Source organism: Sphaerodactylus townsendi, linkage group LG16 (genome assembly GCF_021028975.2).
Source record: "Sphaerodactylus townsendi isolate TG3544 linkage group LG16, MPM_Stown_v2.3, whole genome shotgun sequence".
In the NCBI taxonomy this organism is placed as follows: domain Eukaryota; kingdom Metazoa; phylum Chordata; class Lepidosauria; order Squamata; family Sphaerodactylidae; genus Sphaerodactylus; species Sphaerodactylus townsendi.
Window position 1 is genome coordinate 13,671,515 of NC_059440.1, and position 24,256 is coordinate 13,695,770.

Here is a 24,256-nt window from a genome sequence, read left to right on the forward strand (position 1 = left end):
TTCATCTCTTTCCAGCTGGTAAACAATAAGGATAATCATAAACTCGTGATCCAATTTTGAGATTTCGCGTTGCCAGGTTGAGCCTGATCGTCACCCTGCCGTCAAAGGTTTTTGTAAAATTCTCTTCACACCCAATCCGATGCTGAGTTACTGCAGTCTAAGCAAATCTGTTTCAGTGGGCTTAGACTGGAGTAACTCTGCAAGAATTGCATTGACAGTCACCTAAATTTTCTGCTTCATGGAGAGATCTGGATCCCAACATCACCAGATGCTCCTTTTCAGCCCCAAACAGCACTATGTGTGGGAAATCACACCCTCCTTTTCCCCACATCTATCAGCTTTATTTAGGATAACACTTCTTCCGCTAGGGAAGAAGGTATGGCTCACCCCAGCAGGATAAATGGACTGCCATTGGGTTCTGTATGATGAAAGTCCTCTGAACTGCGATTCCAGGACAGAACACTTCACTTAACCCATTGGTCAAGTGTTTGTCTTCATGGCAGATCAGTTCCTAACCAGTTCTGGAAAGAGAACTTGCAATGACCAGTTATTGTGTCAAGCACTGTAGCTAGTCCTGTGTCTCATCAGGAAATGGGAGAGGAAGAGATCGGGACCACTGTCTAGGGCACAGGTGTCAAACTCGTGGCCCTCCAGATGTTATGGACTACAGTTCCCATCATCCCCTGCCAGCACTGGTCCCGGTGAACATCTGGAGGGGTCATGAGTTTGACACCTAGAGCCTAGTAGGGTTCTTATCTGGCACTCAGATGTTAGTGACTGCAATTCCCATCGCCAGCATGGCCAATTGGCCATGATGGCAGGGGCTGATGGGAATTGTAGTCCTTAACATCTGGAGTGCCAAAGGTTCACCACCACGGGTCTAGGGGATGCAGTCTTGTGGCTCTTATGGGAAGACGGTGGCCACCTTTCTCTTCCCTAATAAAAGGTTTAGATAAATCTGTTGAAGAGTACAACAATCAGACAGAACTGCAATCTGTTTATAGCTTTTCCGGTCCATTCTTCAAGTTGATACTCCTGTATTTCGACAGTCAGTTATATTTCTTGTCCATCAAAAACTTGAAAGGGGAGAGGAGACTGAAAATATCTATTATTGTTTATGGTCCAAAAAAGAAGGATATATGTGTGCGTGTGTATCCAATTCCTTTTTAATCATGAAGTAACTAAGCAATAATGGTACAGATCTTTCCCTAGCTTATATGTCAGGACGTGCAAAGGTTTAGTGGAGATTTGATAAGTGGCCAAGATATGCAGAAGGAGACATAGCTGGATTCTCTCCCCTATACCCACACCAATACTGTAGCTACTGTTCAGGCTTTATTCTAGAAAGAAAGAGAGCTCCAGACCTACATCTGCTGGAGAGAACTCCCATTTCTTTCTCCCCGTCGGTCTTTCTCGTCAGGGGCATCAAAGTGTCGCAGATCCAGAACATGGGGCAAGGCAGGGAACATTTCTCAGAAAGATGTAAGGAAACTTAGAAGCCAATTAAAACTCAACAGAATTGCATTATAGGATCTAAAGCCGAATTAGGGATACAGGCACGCACGCACACAGACAAAAAGCAAGCATAAAAATGCATTTAGGGGTCTATCGCACACTCAGGACACTAAAATTAGTTTGTGCAAAGAAGGGGGGGGGTGGAACATAGCATCTGACTAGGTGAGCTGTGGGGATCTGGGATCAGATCTTTTTAAAAAGCAATAGCTGCGTATGACCAAGCCCTGCAATGCCAGGAGGAGAAAGGATTCCACCCTCGCATTCTTTTGCTAGTCAAAACTGACCCACCCTGCTGGCTGTTCCTAGCTCTGAATACAAAAGCAGAACAGGTACAAAGGTGGCCGCTTTCAACAGGCAAAACTGTGCAGGGGAGGAAAGCCGAAGCTTCCTGGGGTGAGCAGAAATGAAGTTAACCTGGACAGAAGCTAACCTGCTAAGAGCCCTTCTTCGTCATAGCCAAAGGTGTTCTTCATACATTGCCGGAGCCTGCATCATTAGATTGACATTAGCTCAAACTGCAGGATGGGCTTTCACTCCTCTTGTCCTACACCTGTCTACCTTCTTGCTCTCTTCCGCCTCCTCTGGACATGGCAAGAAATGGCAGTGAGTTTCTCTTATTTTCAATAGCAGTGTTGTTAACGGTTATCTCATTCCGTTGTTCCTCTGCCAGGTTTCAATTAGAATAAGAAAACAGGCTAACTTAAACAACCAGGAGAATGTACTACGAGCAGGGGGTGCAAAATGTCCATCAAAAACTAATTGGGTCCCAGCCATGATTACGAAACAGAAAGTTTTATCTCAGAGATCTCTTCTCCAAGTTTTCACTCTGTACCCAGCTCCATTTCACAGATTAACCGTGCCAAACTCAAGGGTGTTCCACACAAGGTTTTGATACAGACTGACGTAACTAAATTGGCTTTTCTCCTCCCTTAAGACTATATCCTTTGTTAGTCATTGCTCTCCTACTTTTTCTTTCCATTTTCCCTATATTTTCAAGGGGAAAAAACACTCGGGGAGGGGGGGGACAAGAGTAACTACTACCAAACAATATTGTCTGAAAGGGAGGCAAAATCCCGATGCGGTTAACAAGCCAAGCCGCATTAAAAAAAACCCAGTGTGGAAAACTCTTTTGAGACTGACCTTGCTTTCAGAAAATGCAAGCATTTTTGGGTACACACCAAAAAAACACATTTCTCTCCAATCTGTGTACCTGTAAAAAGAAGAAAACACACACACGCACTCAACCCCGTCATTTGTATGCTAGAAAATCAAATGTTCTTTCTTATTTGGAGATTAATCTCTGTGTTAGAGAAATTAAGTTATGAGGTAACTTCAAACTTGGCGAATTCACTGAAAATCACAAAGACAGAAGATCCCAAACACCTTCAGAGCTTTTCTGGGCGTACAACTCCACCACAATAAGACGCACATTTCTGCTGTTTCTTTAGACATTGGTATGGATGAGTTAGAGATTTCAGATCAGAAAGAGGGGAGTCTCTTTATGGGCACTGACAAGAGAGAATCCGCTGCCGTTTTGTAAACTCCAAAATAACCCATGACTCAACAGTTACTAAGTTAAGTTAAAATAAGTTAGAGAAAGGTCCACCTGAAAATCTGCGGTCACACATTATATGATTAGGACTAAGGAGAATCCACACATTCAGAAGTCTTAAGACTCTTTTTCCTCTGCACAGTGTCTGTGAGACATCTAGGAACGGAGTTGGTTTGCGCAGCCAACATCTCCACACCAAAAGTCTTTGCGGCGCCACCAAGCGTAGAAAGGAAAGGGAGTGCTTTCCCTGAAGGAGGGAGGAATTAAACGCCACATGCCACTTTCTTAGATGCCTCAAGTGTCCCGGAGGATCAACGAAGAGGCATCTCACGTCGTACGATATAGTCGTAGGCATCCACGTGGTCAGGTAAAGCTGACTCGACTTATCACCCTCATCACTGAACGCTGCTAAAAGCTCAAGGCAATACTGGAGGGAAAATTCAAAACAAGGGCACAACCGCTGTAGTGCTGCTGCTGCAACTAGGCCCATCTTGGCAAATCTGAACCGCTGGGGGAAAGAGCTGCCCAGTCCACGTCCATGAACGTACGCCAGAAACAGAGTTGTGCTCTTAGAGTAGTAACACCCGGCAAATGGTCTTTTGGTGGCGCCACAGCTGGGAGTGGGAAGGGCATCTCTTGTACCGGCCCGTTTTCAGCAGCAGCAGATCCAAGTGTAGTGCAGTCCTCTCCGATCTCTTCTCCTTCATCAGTGCTTCTCCTACAGAAAAAGGAGAGGATTGTGAATGAAAATACTCACAGAGCTGCCTTTCGCTGAAACAGAAACTTGTTCTATCGAGGTCCCAAGCTTGCTCACATCACTGAGTGCCCCTGTCTTTTGAACTAGATCAGTGTTTCCCAACCTTTTTGAGGTCAGGGTACCCTTGACCTCACTCTTCATATCTCACGGTAATTCTCTGTTACCTCACTCCACCCTTCTCCCCCCCATTTGCCCCTGGCTTGGCCACACACACTCCCCACCTTCCCTCCCAGGGTGAAGGGAAGCACTAAGGGGGGGGGGGTGACTGCTGACTTTCTTGTGGCGAGGCCTCTGCCCCATGGAGCCAGGGGCTCCATGTCTCTGCTGGCCAGTGGGGAGACACCACAAAAAATGAGGGGGGGGGCGGTAGTGTTTGCCACGGTACCCCTGGGACATGCTCACGGCACCCCAGGGTACCACGGAACCCTGGTTGAGAATGGCTGAACTAGATAAATCATGGGGTGGATATGGGAACTTCTGCAGGCAAAGTGGACATTAAACCCTGGGTTACAGGAGGAGGAGGAGGAGGAGTTTGGATTTATATCCCAATTTTTCTCCTGTAGGGAGATGTTCACAAGTAGTCTTCCTGGCTCTCCTTTCCTCTCCTTTCCTTTCCTCTCCCCACAACAGACCCCTTGTCAGGTAGGTGGGGCTGAGAGAGTTCCGAAGAACTGTGACTAGCCCCTAGGTCGCTTTCTCTCAGCCCCACCTGCCTCACAAGGTGTCTGTTGTGGGGAGAGGAAGGGAAAGGAGCTTGTAAGCCACTTTGAGTCTCCTTACAGGAGAGATAGGTGGGGTATAAATCCAAACTCTTCTTCTTCTTCTAAAGAAATAAACTAGCATGGCTCTCCCTCTTTGCAGTCATCACAGGAGAGGTGGGCTGAGTTACTGTCAGGGCCAAGCAGGCTTGCCTTGATGGGGTAGCAAGAGCATCACCAGCCTAACATATTGTTGAAGGCTTTCACGGCCAGATTCAACTGGTTGTGGTGGGTTTTCCGGGCTTTGGGGCTGTGGTCTGAGTTCCAGGATCTTGTTCTTAACGTTGCCTGCAAAGTTGGCTGGGCTTGTGGCTGGCATCTTCAGAGGTGTATCACAGAGGGAAGTCTGTTCCACACTGTGTCCAGAGAGAAGACTTCCCTCTGTGATACACCTCTAAAGATGCCAGCCACAGATGCAGGCGAAACATTAGGAACAAGATCCACCAGACCACGGCCACATAGCCCGGAAAACCCACCACAATCACCAGCCTAAGGTCACCCAGAGAACTTCCATGGTAGATTGGGAATCTGAACCCAGATCCAATACCCTAACTGCTATATCACATCAGCCTTGGAGCCAGAAGTAAAGCCAGGCATGGCAAATGCTGCTAGACAGATGCTCCTACCCTGTTTCCCTGAATATAAGACATCCCCTGAAAATAAGACGTAGTAGAGGTTTTGCTGAAGTGCGAAATATAAGGCATCCCCCGAAAGTAAGACATAGCAAAGTTTTTGTTTGGAAGCATGCCTGTCAACCAGAACATGCAGCTGTGGAGTGGAAAAATAAGACATCCCCTGAAAATAAGACATAGTGCATCTTTGGGAGCAAAAATTAATACAAGACACTGTCTTATTTTCGGGGAAACAACAGTAGACATGCATGCTAGACAGACTTTCACCAACCTCCTGCTTGTGAGATTTATCCTGTTGATGGATCCCATTTGCAGAGCCAGAATTTCCAATTGTCTAAAACGAAGAAGAGGAAAATCACGCAGTTGGTCTCAGGTAAGAATGAATCCACGCAGCATAACCATCAGTCATTAAAAACAGAGCACAGCACCATTAAAGCATCAGACCGCTAAGCAGAAAGAAAGACGCACTATACACCTTTTTAAGTGCAGCCATGTGAATTTTTGCACACCTAAAATCATCTCCAGAATGGAATTATGCATCCGGAGTCTTCCTCTTAAAGCAAAACTTGATTCCTGCACAAGAGAGGCAAAGCCCCTTAGACTGGAGTCCCCAACCTTGTTGAGCCTGTGGGCCCCTTTAGAATTCCGTCAGAGGGTAATAGGCATAACTATAAAATGGCTGCTGCAGGAGGCGGAGCCAACTGCATCATGTCAGGGAGTGAGGTCATGCCTAACTCTGATAGCAACTCTTCAATATTTCAGGCAGAAGCTCTGTTTATCAGGATGCCTTTTACAATAAAAGCATTATTTAAAAGTATTCTCTTGGATACACATACCATATATACTCGAGTATAAGTCGACTTTTTTCGGCACATTTTTAATGCTGAAAAAGCCCCCTCAGCTTATACTCTATATACGGTAGCTTACTTTCAGTCATACAGTGAAGATCCTCGTGTTGCTGCTGCAGCAACTTTAAAAAAAATAATCTGCTCAGACAATCTCCACTGACCAATCAAGAGCCCTGATGTGAAGAAACCTTACCTGGCCCCACTCACTTTCTAGAAAGATTTGATGGACTCCATCAAGGTTCCTTGACATCCATGGGCATAAAATCAGGGACCCTAACCTAGACCTGATCTTTTTAAGCAGGAGATTCCGGGAACCAAACCTTGGACCTTCTGCATGCAAACCAGATGCTCTGCCATTGAAGCCACAGCCTCTTCCTAGCCTTCTTAAACTAAATCAGGCCATTAGTCTTCAAGGTCAGTACTATATACTCTTGATTTGTCCCCAGGGTCTCATGTCTTTCACATATCTCTGGAGATGCCATGGACTGACTTGGGATCTTCTGCACGCAAAGCAGATGCTCCGCTGCAGAAATGGCTAGAGCAGGGGTCTGCAACCTGAGGCTCTCCAGATGTTCATGGACTACAAATCCCATCAGCCCCTGCCAGCATGGCCTGATGGGAGTTGTAGTCCATGAACATCTGGAGAGCCACAGGTTGCAGACCCCTGGGCTAGACAGAGCAGCACATCCTTGTGACGGGAGCCCACCTACCTGAGTTTTTTCAGGAGAAGTCCTCATAGCCTCCATCAGCTTCTCCATCTGCTGTCCCTGCTCCAAGGCATTCCGCAGGACGTCCTCGGTGCTAACCAGCCGGTGCTGCAACCGGAGAACCTCCGACTCTGATGAAGGGTCAATCAGAGAATACCGCCTCTGGTCCGTTACCGATTTCTCTTTATCCTGTCGGGAAGGGAGAAGAATTAAGGACCCATGTATTTGCTAGGGAAAGACTCTCACAATTAGGACTTCTGTGGTCTGAATCTCGCCTTTGCCTTGAACTCACAAAGGGGCAAAACTGTATGTATGCGTTTACTCATTAATATACAACTTCTGTCTCTGGTTGGAACATCTTTTTCCCTTCTTCCATTTTACTGCAATAGCCTCTTCATGAATATGTGATAAGTCCAGGGTCACGAAGTGAGCTTCCAGGGGAGAAGGGGGATTTAAACACTGGTCTTCCAAAAATATCTTCCAAACAATGGAGAACTGGGTTTGATTCCCCACTCCTCCACATGAGTGGCAGACTATTATCTGGTGAACTGGATTTGTTTCCCCACTACTACACATGAACCTTCTGGGTGACCTAGATCTTCTCAGTGACCTTTATCTCTTGAGCTAGTCGCAGAACTCTCTCAGCCCCACCTACCGCACAAGGTGTCTGTTGTGGGGAAAGGAAGGGAAAAGGAGTTTGTAAGCTGCCTTGAGACTCCTCACAGGAGAGAAAAGGCAGGGTTATAGATCCAAACTTCTTCTTGACTCACCAGTCCAGAACTTACCAAAATAATCAGTTTCTCCCTCAGGCCTTTGATGTCGTCTTTGAGTTTCTGCTCCTTCAGCCTCCATTCTGCTTTGTGTACTTCGCGGCTCAAGTCCCGCTCGGGCCCAGGCGAATGTCTGTTGGCTTCCAAGAGCAAAGCACGCAGTTCATTGAGGCTTCTGAGGGGAGGATAGAGGAAGCATCGCAATGATGTTTGAAGGCCGGAGATACACAGCTGATTTACTTCAAGTCAAACCACGTGCCTATCCAACTCAGCACGATCTATTATGGCACATTCTACCCACCGGTTTCTGGTCCCTGTTTGCTTTGTCCATAAAGTATCTCTGCCTCCCCACAAAATAGCCAATCTTTATTTTCAGGAGTTCCCCCATCTGTCACCTTTAGAAAAATTCTACCCTGCCTCTCCAGAAAATCTGCTCCAAGGCGTACAAAATAAAACATAATGCACCATACAAGCCGTTAAGAATTAATAAACCATTAGAACCCAGCTATTAAAACAGCATAAAAGGTTGAGTAGCTTAAAGAAGCTTCACAAAAATTGTTCTCAGGCTACAAGCAGACTACAAAACAATATGCCTTACTCCGGAATACCTGCCTCAACTCTAGAAACAAGGGCCCTGAAAACAGGGCTTGTAAAGGCAGATTTTAACTGACCGCTTGGACATCTTCAAGAATTATGGGCATTGAAAGCATTTCTTTCCACACCGTTTCGCTATTACTTCCATTGGGAAGCTCATATTATTTCCCACGTGCCACTGAGGATCTCGGCTCCTGGTTTGCCGATCACTCCTTTCGCCAGCACTAAATTTGCCAAATTTTATCCCCAAGGTGGACAGGAAGGAGGGAAGGGAAGTACAAAAAACTGACCTTTCTTTTTTTAGGAGCTCCTGGCTGATCAGGACCAGCTGTCCAGAAGCATCGTGGGTCTTCTTGGATACTGTTTCAAGTTCTGATTCCAGCCTCTTCTTCTCTTTAAAGAGACTGTCTGCCTTCTTCTCTGTACTTTTGCATTTATTTTCCAGTGCTGTTAGACAGAACAAAGGAAGGAAATACACATTTAGATGTCAGAATAAACAATAGCTGTTTTGGCATGAGAGAAAGAGGGAGGGAACACAGATGTCCATGGACTTCCTGGCTCATCGTGAGGATGAACTTGAAGCCCTCGGGCTTAAGTATGCTCTTCTCCTCTGTGTGGTATACAGACTGAAGCCTTCCTGTTTGGAACAGTCTCAATCAGGCAAAACGACGAACTGTGGCTTTGGACTTGAGGGCAAACCACAGTTTGTTCCATTGTGCAATGTGGATTTCACAACAAACCGTTGTTTGGTCCACACCAGATGGTCTTCAAGCTCCATGCTGATATTTGAATGAAGGGGGGCGGGGCGGAGAAACAGCTGGACACAAGGACTTTGTGACTTGTCCTGATTTTAAACAAACTGAGATTTGTTTGTGACGCCTGAGAATACAATCTCTGTCTGGGTCACACATCAGAGGTCATGAACGCTGGCTGGAAGACGGCCATGTACAATTCATCCAGCCCAATTCCTAGCTCCATCTAGTAACTCCACAGATTTCTATAATGTTTACTTGAAAGGAGATGTATAAAAGATTTCAGCCTTAGGAAGGCCTCTTATGTTAAAAAGAATATTTGGGAGATGTAGTGAATGGATCTCCCTGTGTTGGCATCTTGTCCGCAACAATTTTACATTTTCTTAAGCGTCCCAGTAACCTTGATATTGCTCTGACTAGATTGCCATGGCTAGCCTGATCTTGAAAGCTAAATAGAATCAGTCCTGGTTAGTACTTGGATGGAAGGCCACCAATGAATTCCAAGGTCATTCTGCAAGGGCAGGAAATGGCAAACCACCTCTGACTGTCTCTCGCCTTGAAAACACACCAGAAGGTCGCCATGAGTTCGCTGTGACATGAGAGCACGTTCCATCATCAGCCTTGATATTATTTGCCTGAACTCACCTGTCTTTCCCATGGCCAATTTGTTTCAAGTAAGGTAAATTCCTGCAAATTTTTCTTTGCATCATGTTACCTACCAACTTCAATTAAAAATGTGTGTTTAAAGAAATCAATAAAAGGCACTCAGTGTAATGGTTCTGATATTCCATTATTACAAGAAAAAACAGCTGATCTACTCAAGGCTAAGGAAACTTACCACTTACTTGGGCCCTTAAAGTGTCCGTCTGGGAGACAAGTGACGAAACCTCTTTGTCCTTTTTGCTCAACCGGTCCTGGAGATCTTTAAAAGAAGAAGAGATGGACAGGTCAAAGGTGACTGTAAAGACCTCCAAGAGGATCTCCACAAATTCAGTGAGTGGGCAACAATGGGGCAGATGGAGCTGAGTTTCAGGTACAAGTTAATGGAGTCTGAACTTGCTGAGACAGTGAGGGACAAAGAACTTGGGGTCATTTATCCTTTCGCTGCTTTTATAGATTTTAATTAAATTATGACGGTTTTATGATTGTATTTATTATATGTTGTACACCGCCCGGAGCCCTCCGGGGATAGGGCGGTATAAAAGTCTAAAATATAAATGAATGAATGAATGAATGAATGAATGAATGAATGAATGAATGAATGAATGAATGAATGAATGAATGAATGAATGAATGAATGAATGAATGAATGAATGAATAAATAGTAGATAGCTTAATGCAACTCCGTAATGCGGCTTCAGCATACCGAAAATAACCATGTCAGGGGGAGAACATTTGCCTTATATTAAAGAGAAGACTCTTTCTTCTCTCTGATGAGCTAGATTTCTTTGATCAGGGAATTGTAAACCCTCCCCCCCCCCCCAATTCATGTGAGCGTTAATCCACAGTTTGAAGTGATACGTCCCAGACATGAGCAAATCCCCAAGTAGGCCTGTTATGGACACAGCTCCAGGCACAGCAACAGTGCATCATCCTGCCCTTCACAGGATTGTTTGTGAGCACAACATGGCGATAAAGAAAACCATGCTTGCCACCCTTAAATCTCCTTAAAGGAGAGGTGGGATAAAAATGAGATAGAATCCACCGTGCTAAATTCTGAAGTCAATTTGGAATCCAGATTCCCAGACAAGGTTACCTTCCATCATCTGTTTCATCTTGATCTTTTCTTCTGAAATATCATTCGTCTCAATCATCTGTAGCAAACATAAAAAACAACACATACACATGGTACGTTTACATTGCTGAGGTTAACACGAGTGAAAGAGAAAATGCTCATTAAAATCATCGTTGTGTTTTCTCTGGGCCGTACAAAATTTTTTCGTGTACTTCAAATATTTTTGTCCTGCTTTTCAGCCCAAACGTGTTACCGCAAGAATCAAAAACCTATACAAGTGACACTTAAAAGGTAACACAAACAGTTCTTTGGGGGAAGATAAGCAGCCCTGTCCAGACTCAGTAGAGAAAATCTGTTTGTTTACCAGTCAACGTCCATAAATCCCCAAATCAGAGCCCATTCTGCACAGGCCTGTGAAGTGGCAGCCCACCAGTATAAATGATACCGGTGGAGCCACGGGACCATTTGAACGCTTCCGTGTGGGCGGCCCCTAAGCTGCTGCGGCCCGCGGAGGTCCCTTTACACAGAGGCACCTCCTTTTCGTTGTGAAACTTACTTTCTCTTCCCTTCGCAGCTCTGCAGGGATGAGAGGACACGCCCCCGTGGCCATGGCAACGCCTCGGAGTCAGAGGCCCGGAGGCATGTCCTCTTGTCCCTGCGGAGCTGTGCAAGGAAAAGAAGGTAAGTTGGCAAACAAAATGGAGACACTGAAAAGTGGCACCTCCAACCCGGTGTTGTTTGCTTGGCACCGGGTTACAAACGTTTTTGAAAAGACTCGCTTTCAAAAACAGTGTTTCCCCACCGGTTGGGGAGGAAAAGCACAGTGCTGTCTCGTTGCAGTGCAGAGGCGGAAGCCGTGCAAATTGCGCCCCTGGAACAGTGTTTTTACTATTCCAGGGGTGATGTTTGGTCTGTGCAGAGTGGACCCAGGTTAGAAAAACCTGAAGGACTTCTGCAGACTTCTGCAGCTGCCGCCATTTTGGCAGAATGGCCTTCAACTATGGGGGATAGACCATTTTGTAAAACCCTGTTTGATAATCCAAGTGTGGTGTTGGATTAGGATCTGGAAGATGAGAGCGTAATTCAGCGCTCTGCCATGAAGCTGACTGGGTGACTTTGAGTCAGGCTCGCTCGCTCATCTTTACCTACCTCACAGGGGTGTTGTGACAATACCATGGGAAAGGGAGAATTGTGTATGCAGACTCTCTTTTAGCTTCTAGGAGAATTCAGGCTGGTTTTGATCTAGAACCTACTTATTTCCTTTTTGGCAGCTGTAGCCTTATTCCTATACAAATATCTCTGAAGTCATTATAAGAACACACTGAAAAACAAATTGCCGAAAATGGACCAAGGCCAAGTAAACCCACAATCTTACATTTGCATGTTGAGAAGGATGGAGAGTCTCCGCAGACTGCAATTTGTTCTCCAGTACCAGGACTTTCTCCTGCAGCCTCTGGATCTCTTGCTTGCTCTGGGCTTCGGTTTTCTGCAACGTCTCATAGTCCTGCATCTTTTTCTCAGCCAGAGAGATCTGCTCTTTCAAGAAACCGATGGCTTGGGCTTGATCCTTGTAGTCGCCATGCAGCTTCTCCAGTTCGTGGACTCGGAAATCTGCATCTCGACACTTCTCCTTCAAGTCCTGAAGGTCAAGGAGGTGTTGGTTGGCTTTGGTCTCCAGTTGCATCTTCCAGTTGTTGCCGCTTTCTTCGAGCTCGTCCTTGGCTTCTCGTAGCTTCAGCTTCAGGCTCTCCTTCTCCTTAATGTGAACTGCAGTCTCGATGTCATGCTTGGCTTTGAGGTTCTCGAGCTCCAACTGGTGCTCCATCTTGACGCTCTCCACAATGGCCTTCAGCTCCACAATCTCCTTCTGCTGGGAGTCAGGACCTGTGTTCAAGGTAGCCTTGAGATCCTCCAGGGACTTCTGGTGATCAGACGCTAAAGTGTCCAGTTTGGACTTCCAGTTGTCCATCATCCCCATGTTCTCATTGGTGGCTTGCTGAACTTTCTGCTTGAGGTCAACGATTTCCAGAGAGTACTTCTCATTGAGCGCTTTCAGTTTCTCAGCTTCCTGCTGATGTTTCTTCAATGTTTTCTCATACTTCTCCTTCAACTGGACGCTTTCTTTCTGATGCTCTTTGTTAGCGGAGAGGAGCTGGTCTCGTAAGCGGAGGGCTTCTGTCTGCAGGCCCAGACTGTGATCTGGAGAATCCAGTTGGTGAGAGTTCTTGAGACACTCCCTCAGTTCCTCTACTTCGCTCTTCCTTATGTTCAGTTCTTCTTCTAGTTGGAGGATTCTGGACTGTTCTGCTACTGTGGTCAACTGAAACAGTTTGCAATAAAAACATATGCACAGGGGGGAAAAATTAGTGCTTGCTTTTCCATGTTTTGCCATTCTCCAGGGCCTCTTCACACATTACAATTTTTTTTCCAGGTACCTGGATGATTTTAGCATATATCTAGGCATGTAAAGTGCAAACACAAATGTCAGAAGGGTACATTTGCCGAAGATCTGGAAACTATACCAGCTTAAGTGTCCACTCCATGGCAAACCGAGGCTTGCTGTTATATAATGTGTGAAATAACCCTTAGCAGAAGTAAGATACCAGGACCCCTCCAGGGCTGAACCCAGAAACAGACTCCTCAGCAGAAGGAGAGTCTGAATATCTGGATGCTCAAAGGACCCTTCTAATGTTTTCAGAGCCTCAGGTCTGTATCTCTAACAATTAACTTCCTGTTTTCCTTTAGAGGAGAAGTCTGTTCCCAGGTCCAGCCCTGGGAGAGTTCTGACAGAAGACAGTTTTCACATATATTAGTAATGCAAGCATAAAATCCATTTGAAATGTGATCTGTGTATATATATATTTTTGCACCAGGGTAATGTGTGATTGGTGTTTGGAATATGCTGCCACAGGAGGTGGTGATGGCCACTAACCTGGATAGCTTTAAAAAGGGCTTGGACAGATTTATGGAGGAGAAGTCAATCTATGGCTCATTCCGCACACGCAAAATAATGCACTTTCAAGCTGCTTTCACAACTGTTTTTGCCATTCCGCACAGCTTCAAAGAGCCCTGAAAGCAGCTTGAAAGTGCATTATTCTGCGTGTGCGGAATGAGCCTAAGGCTACCAATCTTGATCCTCCTTGATCTCAGATTGCAAATGCCTTAGCAGACCAGGTGCCCAGGAGCAGCAGCCGCAGAAGGCCATTGCTTTCACATCCTGCATGTGAGCTCCCATAGGCACCTGGTGGGCCACTGCGAGTAGCAGAATGCTGGACTAGATGGACTCTGGTCTGATCCAGCAGGCTAGTTCTTATGTTCTTATGTTCTAATGTTGGTAACACTACAGAGTGATGGAATCCTGAAACCAGGCTAGAATAACTTGGCTTTGTATACTGTCAGTTTGCTGCCATGACTGGACTTGCCAATTAAGAATGGAAATCTCAGCAAGATACTGTCTCACCGTGTTGCCTTCAGCAAATCCCTCCTTCTTGGCCTCAGTCTCCCTATCTGTAAAATGGTCCTATTATTGCACAAGGTTCATTGCTCAGTGAATTCGATGGCACCAGTCTCCTTCCATCACGCGGCTTACCCTGGTGTAAAAGTCCCTTATTTTAAAACAAATCTCATGGAAAATACATTGACATTGTTAGCAACGTTTTAAAAAGGAGTAAAGAATGGGAGGATGCTAGATGGAAAAAGCTGGTTGAGCTTGATTGAGCCATGATTAATGATGAGCTTGGAAGCAGCTTGCTAGCTTATGAGGTGCGACATGTTGGGCTTGCAAATTATGGGAAGGAAAAATGGAAGAACAGGAAGGCACTGGGGACATTTCGGAAGCAGGAAGTTTGGCTAAGATTGGCTGTCCCGAGAAGAAAACAGGTCAAGCCCATTCCATCAAATCTAGTCAAGGATCTAGAAACCTGAGTATAGTGAGGGAGAGAGAGGAAAACTTCACCTTAGGTCCTGCCAAACCACATGACCATGGTAGCCAAGAGAAGCCATGGCCTCCGGCTTTATGATAAATGCAGCATCTCAAACCTACTTTCCAGTTCCAACCAGGACCATGGACAGCTACACCTATAGCTAAACCAGGAGCATGGGTTGGCCCAGCCAAGTTGCTAGAAATCCACTGATGAAGATGGTCAGCTATGGCAAGAAAGCAAGGGGGAAGCTCGAGAGGCAGCAAGCAGAAGGCATTGCTCCGTTGATCAAGCAAGGGCAGAAGGCCCAGCTCCATTTATACCAGGCCAAACCAATCCAGAACCTTCATGTTGTCTGCCTATCACAGGAAACAATGCTGTACACTGCTATTCCCTGAAGGAGGCTCAAGGCCTGAGTGTGGAAAACCCACGGAAGCTCTTAGATCAACCTTTAGAGTCAAAATTGTTGCAATGTTGGGCTTAGAATTAATCTGGGGGTAAAGATCATAATTCCTTCCTATAGTTAGAGTAGCTGCACAGTAAGTTTCCACTGCATGGGTCAGAAGGCTGGCATGCCAGACCCTTTCCCCTATCCATCCAGTAAGTATCTCGTCTATGGCATTCCAAGTCAAGCTCAGCTTTTCCTAGTAACAAAGATAATGGTTCTAGTCCCAAGGATCAATCAGGTTTTCCAAGAACTCAAAGTAGGTAAATTTCTTAATGAATTCAGGAGCTTAGCAAATAGAAAGAAGTCAAGGAGGAGCCACCCCCACCCCCCCACCATCCCTCACATCAAACAGACTCAGGCCAGCCTGAGCAAATCTCAGAAGCTAAGCAAGGTTGGCCCTGGGTAGAACTTGGATGGGAGACCACCAAGAAATACCAGGGTTGCTATGCCGAGGAAAGTGATGGCAAACCTCCATTAGTCTTTTGCTCTCTGAGAGTCAGCATGGTATAGTGGATAAGAGAAGGGATTCTAATCTGGAGAACCGGGTTTGATTCCCCACTCCTCCACCAAAGTGGCAGAGGCTTATCTGGTGAACCAGGTGTGTTTTTGCGCTCCTACATTGCTGCTGGGTGACCTTGGGCTAGTCACAGTTTTTCGGAACCCTCTCAGCCCCACCTGCCTCACAAAGTGTCTGTTGTGGGGAGAGGAAGGGAAAGGAGTTTGTAAGCCACCTTAAAGGAGAGAAAGATGGGATACAAATCCAAACTCTTCTTCTTCTAGTCAACTTTGTGATGGGATGTCACCCTATGAGTCAGTATTAACCCAGTGCTTGCACAGGGAACTACCTTTACCTTTATATATCTTTTGCCCAAAAAAATGCCCAGCCTTTCCACTTATGCAAGGGCATATGCACTAACGGCACCTTAAGATCCAAGAAGTCAATCCATTTAAAAAAACATAGCCTGGTAACAAAGCTAAAAAGAAACTCAGACAGTTAAAAGCAGATTAAAAACACTGCTCACCTCCTCCACACACACCCCCCCAAAAAACCCTCAAAAGAAACACTCAGTTGCATGCCCACCAGGTAAGTGGCCACCTGTAAATCAGGGGATGGTTGTTATCGAGGGGTTACATTGGATGGCAGATGGCACAGTAGCTCCAGCCCAAATGGTATCATGAGGCACAAGAAGCTTGCAGACAGAGGTGGATTGACCACGTAGAATACCGGGAAATTTCCTGGAAAACCCCACCCTTGGAGGGCCACTAGTGGAATGAGAAGCAATCCCCAGTACCAGCACCAGCTCTGCATGGTCCACTTGGATCAAACCCTTTTATAGGAAGGGGTTTGACAACAGCTCACCAATAGTTTCTTTCCATACTGCCACCAGTTTGCAGGAAGAGGTCGTGGTTGAGCCGATACTCATAGCTGCCACTGCTATACTCTGTTCCACAGACAGGTAATAGTAGGGTTGTACATTCCTCTGCCACAGAACAAAGCATGTCAGACCTTCTTTGTCATAGGGCCTTTCCCCACTCTTGTCCTTCCCCTCTATGCCACGCGCTGCTCTCAGTGCGCAGCATCCCAGGCGAGCGCCCGGCCACCCCCACGACCCCGCGCTCTGCGCGGGGCCATCAAAAGGCGCCGTTAAGAATAGCGCCTGGGATGCTGCACGCTGAGGGGCACGACAGCAGCAGCTTCGGGGCGGCTGCGCTGTCGCCGCCCCTCTCAGTGGGGAGTGCCGAGGGACCCCGCGCTACTCTCCTCGAGTAGCGCAGGGCTTAAGGGAAGTGGGGAAAGGCCCATAGAATGTTCCACCTGGGTCTTAGTGCCTACCTAGCCCTGCTCCTTCCTCCCCACGTCCATTTGAAAATAAAAATACATTTTGGCATAAATGCTCTTGTATCAAAGTACCATGTTCGATGATGCACAAAATAACGGTTTTGACAAAGGCAGCTCTTAAAAATGATGACAACTTCATATTCATTTGGGACTATGTTCTAATGCAGAAGCATTCAGTTTCCCCAACTGCTGCTCCTCAATTGACCAAATTATCATCTTTCTGTGGAGCAGAGTATAGTAGGGTCTTAACGGAGTGGCCCCCACCGTGTCGGCTGGTGACATCACAGGGGCAGCTCAGTTTGGCTTGTGTCCCCTGGGGATGTGTTCACTTCCCAGTCTGCCCCAACCTGGAAGACAAGCCAGACAGAAGCAACGTCACTATGGGGCCGTGGTGGCGAACCTTTGGCACTCCAGATGTTATGGACTACAATTCCCATCAGCCCCTGCCAGCATGGCCAATTGGCCATGCTGGTGGGGGCTGATGGGAATTGTAGTCCATAACATCTAGAGTGCCAAAGGTTCGCCACCACTGCTATGGGGTAACAAAGAAGGCAAACCAGCAAGGAGTATATCCCTTCCAGACAGTTCGGAAGGAGAGGGGACGTTGCAAAAGAAAGATGGAATCAGCCGTCCAAATGAAAGGAAAACTTAAAAAGAAGTTGTCAGTGTGGTCTATACAGCTGGCAAGCAAGCAGATCAGCAGGCAGTTGGCTAGCGTGGGGCGGGATGGAGTGGGGAAGGGAATGGATTACCCGGCCATCCTCCAACTCTTTGAGAAGCTTTTCAGCCTGCGTCTTCTCAAACAAGAGGCTCTGCTCGAGCTCCCGTATTCGGGCATGCTCCAGCTGGGTCTGAGTCTGGTCACGCGAAGAAAAGAGGAGCCAACCAGCGTAAAGAAGGGGGGGAAGAGAGGGTGAAAGAAAAGAAGACAAGGGAATGAAAGAGAGGACGAGAGAAGGCTACAACATTATCTTCAGCATACAAGACAAAAGAAAGGCAGTTCACAACAGGAGGGGAAAAGAGAACAAGGCCTGAAGAGGCAAGGAAAAGCCATTCAAATGTGATGCATTCTTTGGAAATATAAAACTGCGGGGCTTCCGGGATCAGCGGTACCATCAGCGTGAACCCATCTGTACAAAAATCTCTGCCACGAAGGTAATGTCCCCTCACTGCACAGTAGAGCAGCAGTGCATTATCGGCCAAAATATTGTTTCAAAATGTTTTCTTGCATACGCACAGTTTACATTCAGTGACATAGCAAAGATCCTCATGTTGCTGCCAAAACAACATTAAAAAAAATCTGCACAGTCAATCACACCTCCATTGGCCAATCAGAAGCCACGGTGAGCAAAAGCTCCATCGGGCCCTGCCCATTTTCTAAAACAACTTAGCAGGTGCCAACAAAGATGTTAGCGGGTATCATGGGCACTACGTCGAAGACCCCTATATCAGTGGTGGGATTCAAATAATTTAACAACCGGTTCCGGTGGTGACATGCAAATAATTTAACAACTGGTTGTTTACAAGCACCATTTTAACAACCGGTGCTGCCGAAGAGGTGCAAACCGGCTGAATCCCACCACTGCCCCTATTATAGCTAAGTTTTCCCTTACAATGTAAGGTGCTTCAGGCAAAGAATTAACACAGTTGCTATCCTGGAAAAGGTTCGCTCTCTCTTTTTGGAGATCTGCCAACGCTGGATCTTCTGCAATCAACTGAGGGACAGATCATTCAGAATGAATGAAAACTGACTCCCTCCCATAAGTCAGCTGTGACTTGACGGATCCCCCATGATGCTCCACTCCTTCACCCCACACTGGCTTCCATACCCATCTGCACTGGGTATCTCAGAATAGGCAAATGCAGGTTATATGGTCTTCAGGACAAGAGGTGTGGGCAATGGGGGAAGGGAAGGGTTTTACAAGAAGAAAAGCAGGAAGTGACCCCAGGGGTGGAGCTTAATAAAGGCTTACCCCAGGTGCTGTGCCCCTCCACAGTTGTGCCCCGGCCCTGGAGATTGAGGTGGGGCACAGTTGAGTGCACCAGCAAGCAGGGCTCATCCCACCTCCAATCACTACCTGGAGATAAGGACTGGGTCCCCCCATCTCCACGTGGAGGTCGGAGCAGGGTCAGACAGTTTGCCCCACCCCCAATCCCCACCTGGAGGTCAGGAGTAACAAGCACCTGTTTGAACCAGGCCTCAGCCAGGCTATAAGTTGCTGGAAGCTCAGACTGAGCATGGGTGCTATCAAGACTCTAGCTTTATACTGCTGGTGCTGCCCCCAAATTCTACCTCCAGCATTTGGGGCAGGGTGTTGTGGCAAGAGGAGTGCTGCACTGCTGTGCGCCCCTAGGAAATGGTGCCTGTGGCTCCAGCCCCCCCTGCACCCCCTAGCTACGCCACTGAGTAACTACGCCTCTCCTCATTTCCCCACACTATCCATGTAACATTCCAAAGCACCACTAAGAATTCCTGAAGCAATTCTGGAATTACAGACTTGATTCAGCCCCCGTTTCTATGAAAAGCACATGTGCTGTAGATGACTAGCACAAAAACAGGGAACACTTTAAGTTGGCCACGTGCTGGAAGTCCCTTCCCTGCAAGGAAGGTCTGAAACGTTCAAAGCTCGGCATCTCGAGGCATCTACCGATGATGTTCGCCAAAGCCAGCCCCTTATCAGCTTTATGACCAGGGGGTACAGACAGGGCGATTCCTTGGGCAGAAGTCAACTGAACCGTAGCTGCTTCATGACACCGGGGTTGGGAGAAGAGGTTGTTGGGAAATAAATACGGTGCCAAAAAAGGGTTATTCTCATTTGTTTCAATAAGCCTCCAAAGAATCACAGAAAAGGCAGTAAAGGGAACCAAGCTTAGGGTTCAGGACTGAGATTTATAGAATTATGCAAAGAAAAGAGACAACTGGATCTTAATCTGTATGGTCCAGGTAAGCCTGATCTTGTCAGATCCCAGGAGCTAAGCAGGGTCAGTTCTGGCTAGTTCTTGGATGGGAGACCACCAAGGAATTCCAAGGCTGCTACCCAGAAGAAGGCAATGGCAAACTACCTCCGCTAGTCTCTTGCCTTGGAAACCCTACTGCAGTCCTGGGCATTATACGGCCCACGGGCCACATCCGGCCCGCCGGATGACCCTGACTGGCCCCCCTGCCTTGCTGGGGAACGAGGCGCCTTTGAAAGCCCCGCAGAAGCCGGTTGCCTTGGCTGCCGGCTTCTGTGGGGCTTTCAAAAGTGCCTCGCCCCCCCTGCCTTATGCGGCCCCATGGAAAAAATAATTGCCCACCCCTGCCCTACTGGCTTGCTGTATGTCAGCTCTGACTTGATGGAACTTTACACAAAGAAAAAATGGACAAGGAGAAAATTTTCAGGCTCTTTCTTTAAGGAATCACAAAATAGTTGCAGGTGCGGGGGGGGGGGGGGGGGAACTGATCAAAAAATCACACGAGCCTGCCCATTCACTCTGCAAATCATCTGCCTGCCAGAAGAAAAGAAATAACAAATCTCAAAAGGTTAAAAACAAAACAAAACCAAAAAGGGATCCATTATTGATGGCGGCAATTCAGGAATGCCTTCTAAAGCCCGACTTAAGTTTTTCTTGGTCAACACTATTCTGCAAGAACACACCAGGCTGTATTTCAACGGGGTAACCAACCCCCTATCAGTTATTAACAACGCTGGGGAAGGAGACTGCAGAATTGCCCAAAGGACTCACTAAACGCCGCAACTAACCTAAGATGTGCATTTTAGAAAATGGACATGCAGACAATTACCTCCAAATCTCCCTTTGTAATGGACTCTTCTTCCACACGAAACTGGAGGTCTTCGACCTTCCTGTGGTAAGAAAAAAATAAAAAGGGGAGAGAAAGAAAGACCAGGAAAAGTTAAACTGGGTATTTAACATATATTTATTTAGGTATTTATACCCAAAGCATCTTAAAAGGAGTTAGGGAGGCCGTACAATATCAAGACGTGTTGAGTTCCAAACAGAAGGTGCCTTGAAAGAAACATAAAAGCCTTGTTGGATCAAGCCCAAGTTGGTACAGTGGAGTTTTGGGCTAAACTCTGGGAGACCTGGGCTCAAATTCCAACTCCACCGTGGAAGCTTGCTGAGTGAAATCAAACATTTTGCCCTTTGCATCAGTGGTGGGATTCAGCTGGTTCGCACCACTTCGGCAGAACCGGTTGTTAAAAGGATGCTTGTAAACAACCAGTTGTTAAATTATTTGAATCCCACCACCGGAACCGGTTGTTAAATTATTTGAATCCCACCACTGTCTTTGCTGAATATTTTATAGAGTAAAAGCACGGCCTCTTGCAACCAAATTAGCAGTGCTGCAGAAAACAGCTTGGATTTGTGATTCACGACTCTTTGGAAATGGCAGCTAGCCCAACTACAAACACAAGTGTACAGCGCTTGATTTAACTGATCACATGATCTTTCTACTGATAAACCGAGGGTCATCTTCTAACATAGATCTTACTGTTGCTGCTCATGTGCTACCAAGTAAGGGCAGACTAAGGCCCCTTCCACACATGCAGAATAACGCACTTTCAGTCCTCTTTCACAACTGTTTGCAAGTGAATTTTGCTATTCCAAACCACTGCAAGGTGCATTGAAAGTGGATTGAAAGTGCATTATTCTGCATGTGCGGAAAGGGCCTAAGACTCTGTGCCCGTTTTACTCCTCTTCAGGCCCAAAGAGGAACAGCGCCTCCTTATTCCAGCATCAGAATTTGGCCTTTGTGCAGCTCGTAGCATTCTAAGATGACAGGAAGATCATAACCAAAGATCTGGTAGGTTATTTCAATCCGTGATCCTTCGTCTCTGCAGTGTCGTGCCCCAGGGCAAATACCTTTTCTCTTCTTCTAACTGGTTCACCAACTCAAATTTCTCCTTCTGTGCTCCATCGAGGAGGGTCCGTGCTCGCTGCAAATTCCCCTCTGCTTCAGCAATATACTAGGAAAAAGACGGGGGGGAAACAGAAAATGAAAACACACAGAGAAAGAGCCAGTGTGGTCTAGTGGGTAGGGTGTTGTTAGACAAGGTAAGATCTGGGAGATCTATGTTCAAATCTACACTCCACTATGGATGACCTTCAGCCAGTCACACCCTCTCAGCCTGGCCTTCCTCACAGGGTTGTTGACAAAACAGAGAATGGTAAAATGCTCTGAACTTCTTGGAGGACGAATAAATAAACTACAATGCTATGTAAATGCACGATAAACTAGCAGCCTGAACCTGGTTTCAATCTCCAGTTTAAGGATATCAGGTATCAGGTTGCTGGGAGAGACCTCTCTCTGACGGACAGCACCTTTCTAAGCAGACTTACACTTTTTTAAGCCTAATGGGTTTAGCAGAGTGTATTCTGCTGAGGATGGAACTGATAGACCCTGGAGAGGCAGTGTGGTGCACTGGTTAAAGTGTCAAACAAGGATTTGGGTAAACGCAGGTTACGTACAGTTCTGGGCACCGAACTCAAGAGGGATATTGACAAGCTGGAACGGGTGCAGAGGAGGATGACCAAAATGATAAAAGGTCTGGAATCCATGCCTTACAAGGCATCAGCAAGAAGCCGATGGGCTTTTTCTAGGGCTCGCTTTGATGCCTTCCCGTCAGCCCATCTGATGGGACAATTCCAAAATATTCCAAGGCACAGGAGAACCTGTGTGTGCGGCTCAGGGGAAGTAGACTCAATGTCACATATCTTACTGCATTGCAAGTTACATGAAGGTGAAAGGAAGCTATTGATCCAACCATTGTTAACTCGTCATGTATATCCATTCATAGATAACTCAGATACGAATTCTGTAAGAATATTATTAGAAGATCGTGTTTCTGCCATTTCACAGAAGGTAGCTAAATTTTGTATATTGGTACACAACAAGCGTAGTTCCTTATTGAGACAAAGAGCTGCACTGTGTGATGAGGACTGTAATAATGCCTGAAGCTAATGTTATTTATTAATAGATTTTATAATGGATTTTAATTTATATTATATTTTTGTATAAGTGGAGTGCTATGTATTCACATGTACTCTGATTTTAAACTATTGGCTGGCCAAAAGGCCGTAATAAATATCTATCTATCTATCATGCCTTACGAGGAGAGACTTACGAAGCTGGGTGTATTTACTTTGGTGAAGAGAAGGTTAAGATCCTGAAAGATCTTGCTATAATTTGTTTTATGACTGCCTTGCCGAAAGGTCTGTTGAGCATATGATAAAGCTAGACCCCTTCCAAGCATGAGGAATAATGCATTTTCAATCCACTTTCAGTGCACTTTGCAGCTGGATTTTACTGTACATAATAGCAAAATCCACTTCCAAACAATTGTGAAAGTGGATTGAAAGTGCATTATTCTGCATGTGCAGAAGGGGCCCTAGAGCCATTCGATGTCATGCACCTGACCTCACAGGTACTTGTTGACGCAAGTTACCATACCTGCTCATGCTGTGCTTTCAGGATGGCGATTTCCTTCTCTACTTCACAGATGCGACTAGTCGCCTTGGCAACCTCAGCTCTCTCCAGGTCCCGCTCGGCCAGCAACTGCTCGATGTGCTGCTGTTTTTCCTTCAGAGCCTCCTGCAGGGCTGTTGTGCCAGAGATCTTCCGGGCGTAGCGAGAAGACGTCTCCGTCAGCTGGAGGAGAAAGGGCAGGAATTAAACCGTTGCTTAGCCGTACGATCTTTTCCCGTGCCCTTTAACAAATTCAGAGCCCAAACACTATCTTCTGCCTGCAAGTGGATGCCACCCCCTCCTCTTCCGTCCTTTCAAACTTCTCTACCAAACCTGGGGAAACAGTTCCTAGTTCGGGGGTCAATGGGAAGCCTGGCGAAGAAGCAACTTCAGAGGAGACGAGAGGAAACGCCTATAGCGGGAGGCGCAATGGTGCCTGCCAACACCTTTTCCGTAGCCTCTCAAGTGTTTTTCGGAAGTGAGCAAGGCCAAGTAGGACTTTGGCCCAGCAAGGCTTCCAATCGACTACTGGAGATTTGACCAGCTGTGCACATTTTTTTAAACAGTGCTTTGGCAGCAGCTGCCAACATAGCACAGCACGGAGAACTACGCTGTGTGGCTGAAGCTGTGGCAATCATTTTACGCTTGGCTCTGCATCCTGCAGCGGCCATTTTGTGGCGGCCATTTTGTTGCTGCTCCCAATATGCCATGTCAGAATTCTAGACGTGCCTACCAGGTCAAAAAGGTTGGGGACTCGTGGCCTAGGTTATAGCGAGTACAGTTAAGCCTGTCTAATATAGATGTGTTCTGCTTTCTGTTACTGGCAGGTTTTGCAGTTTTTCAATGAAGTGACTACTTGCCCAGCTAACAACACAACACCCACCTTTTCTAAACAGTTCAACCAGCATGGTGCAGTGGTTAAGAGTAGGTTGGCTACCGTGATCTTTTGTTTGAAAGAG

General features: G+C 46.5%; 1 protein-coding gene across 4 annotated transcripts in view; it reads right to left on the reverse strand.

Annotated features, from left to right (window-relative positions):
- Positions 1–1,146: 1,146 nt before the first annotated feature.
- CLIP2 (CAP-Gly domain containing linker protein 2) overlaps positions 1,147–24,256 on the reverse strand; it is an 81,086-nt gene continuing 57,976 nt past the window's right edge. For 3 of the 4 annotated variants that reach the window (XM_048518522.1, XM_048518523.1, XM_048518524.1), the window contains exons 6-17: positions 23,283–23,480; positions 21,695–21,798; positions 20,613–20,673; positions 17,581–17,685; positions 11,996–12,940; positions 10,642–10,699; positions 9,724–9,807; positions 8,424–8,580; positions 7,555–7,714; positions 6,773–6,958; positions 5,486–5,548; positions 1,147–3,785 (exon numbers count right to left, since the gene is read on the reverse strand). In XM_048518522.1, the coding sequence (XP_048374479.1) occupies positions 3,774–3,785; positions 5,486–5,548; positions 6,773–6,958; positions 7,555–7,714; positions 8,424–8,580; positions 9,724–9,807; positions 10,642–10,699; positions 11,996–12,940; positions 17,581–17,685; positions 20,613–20,673; positions 21,695–21,798; positions 23,283–23,480 (2,133 nt within the window). In that variant the 3' untranslated portion in view covers positions 1,147–3,773. The remainder of the gene's footprint in view (positions 3,786–5,485; positions 5,549–6,772; positions 6,959–7,554; positions 7,715–8,423; positions 8,581–9,723; positions 9,808–10,641; positions 10,700–11,995; positions 12,941–17,580; positions 17,686–20,612; positions 20,674–21,694; positions 21,799–23,282; positions 23,481–24,256) is intronic. The other variant, XM_048518525.1, reaches the window with a different exon arrangement.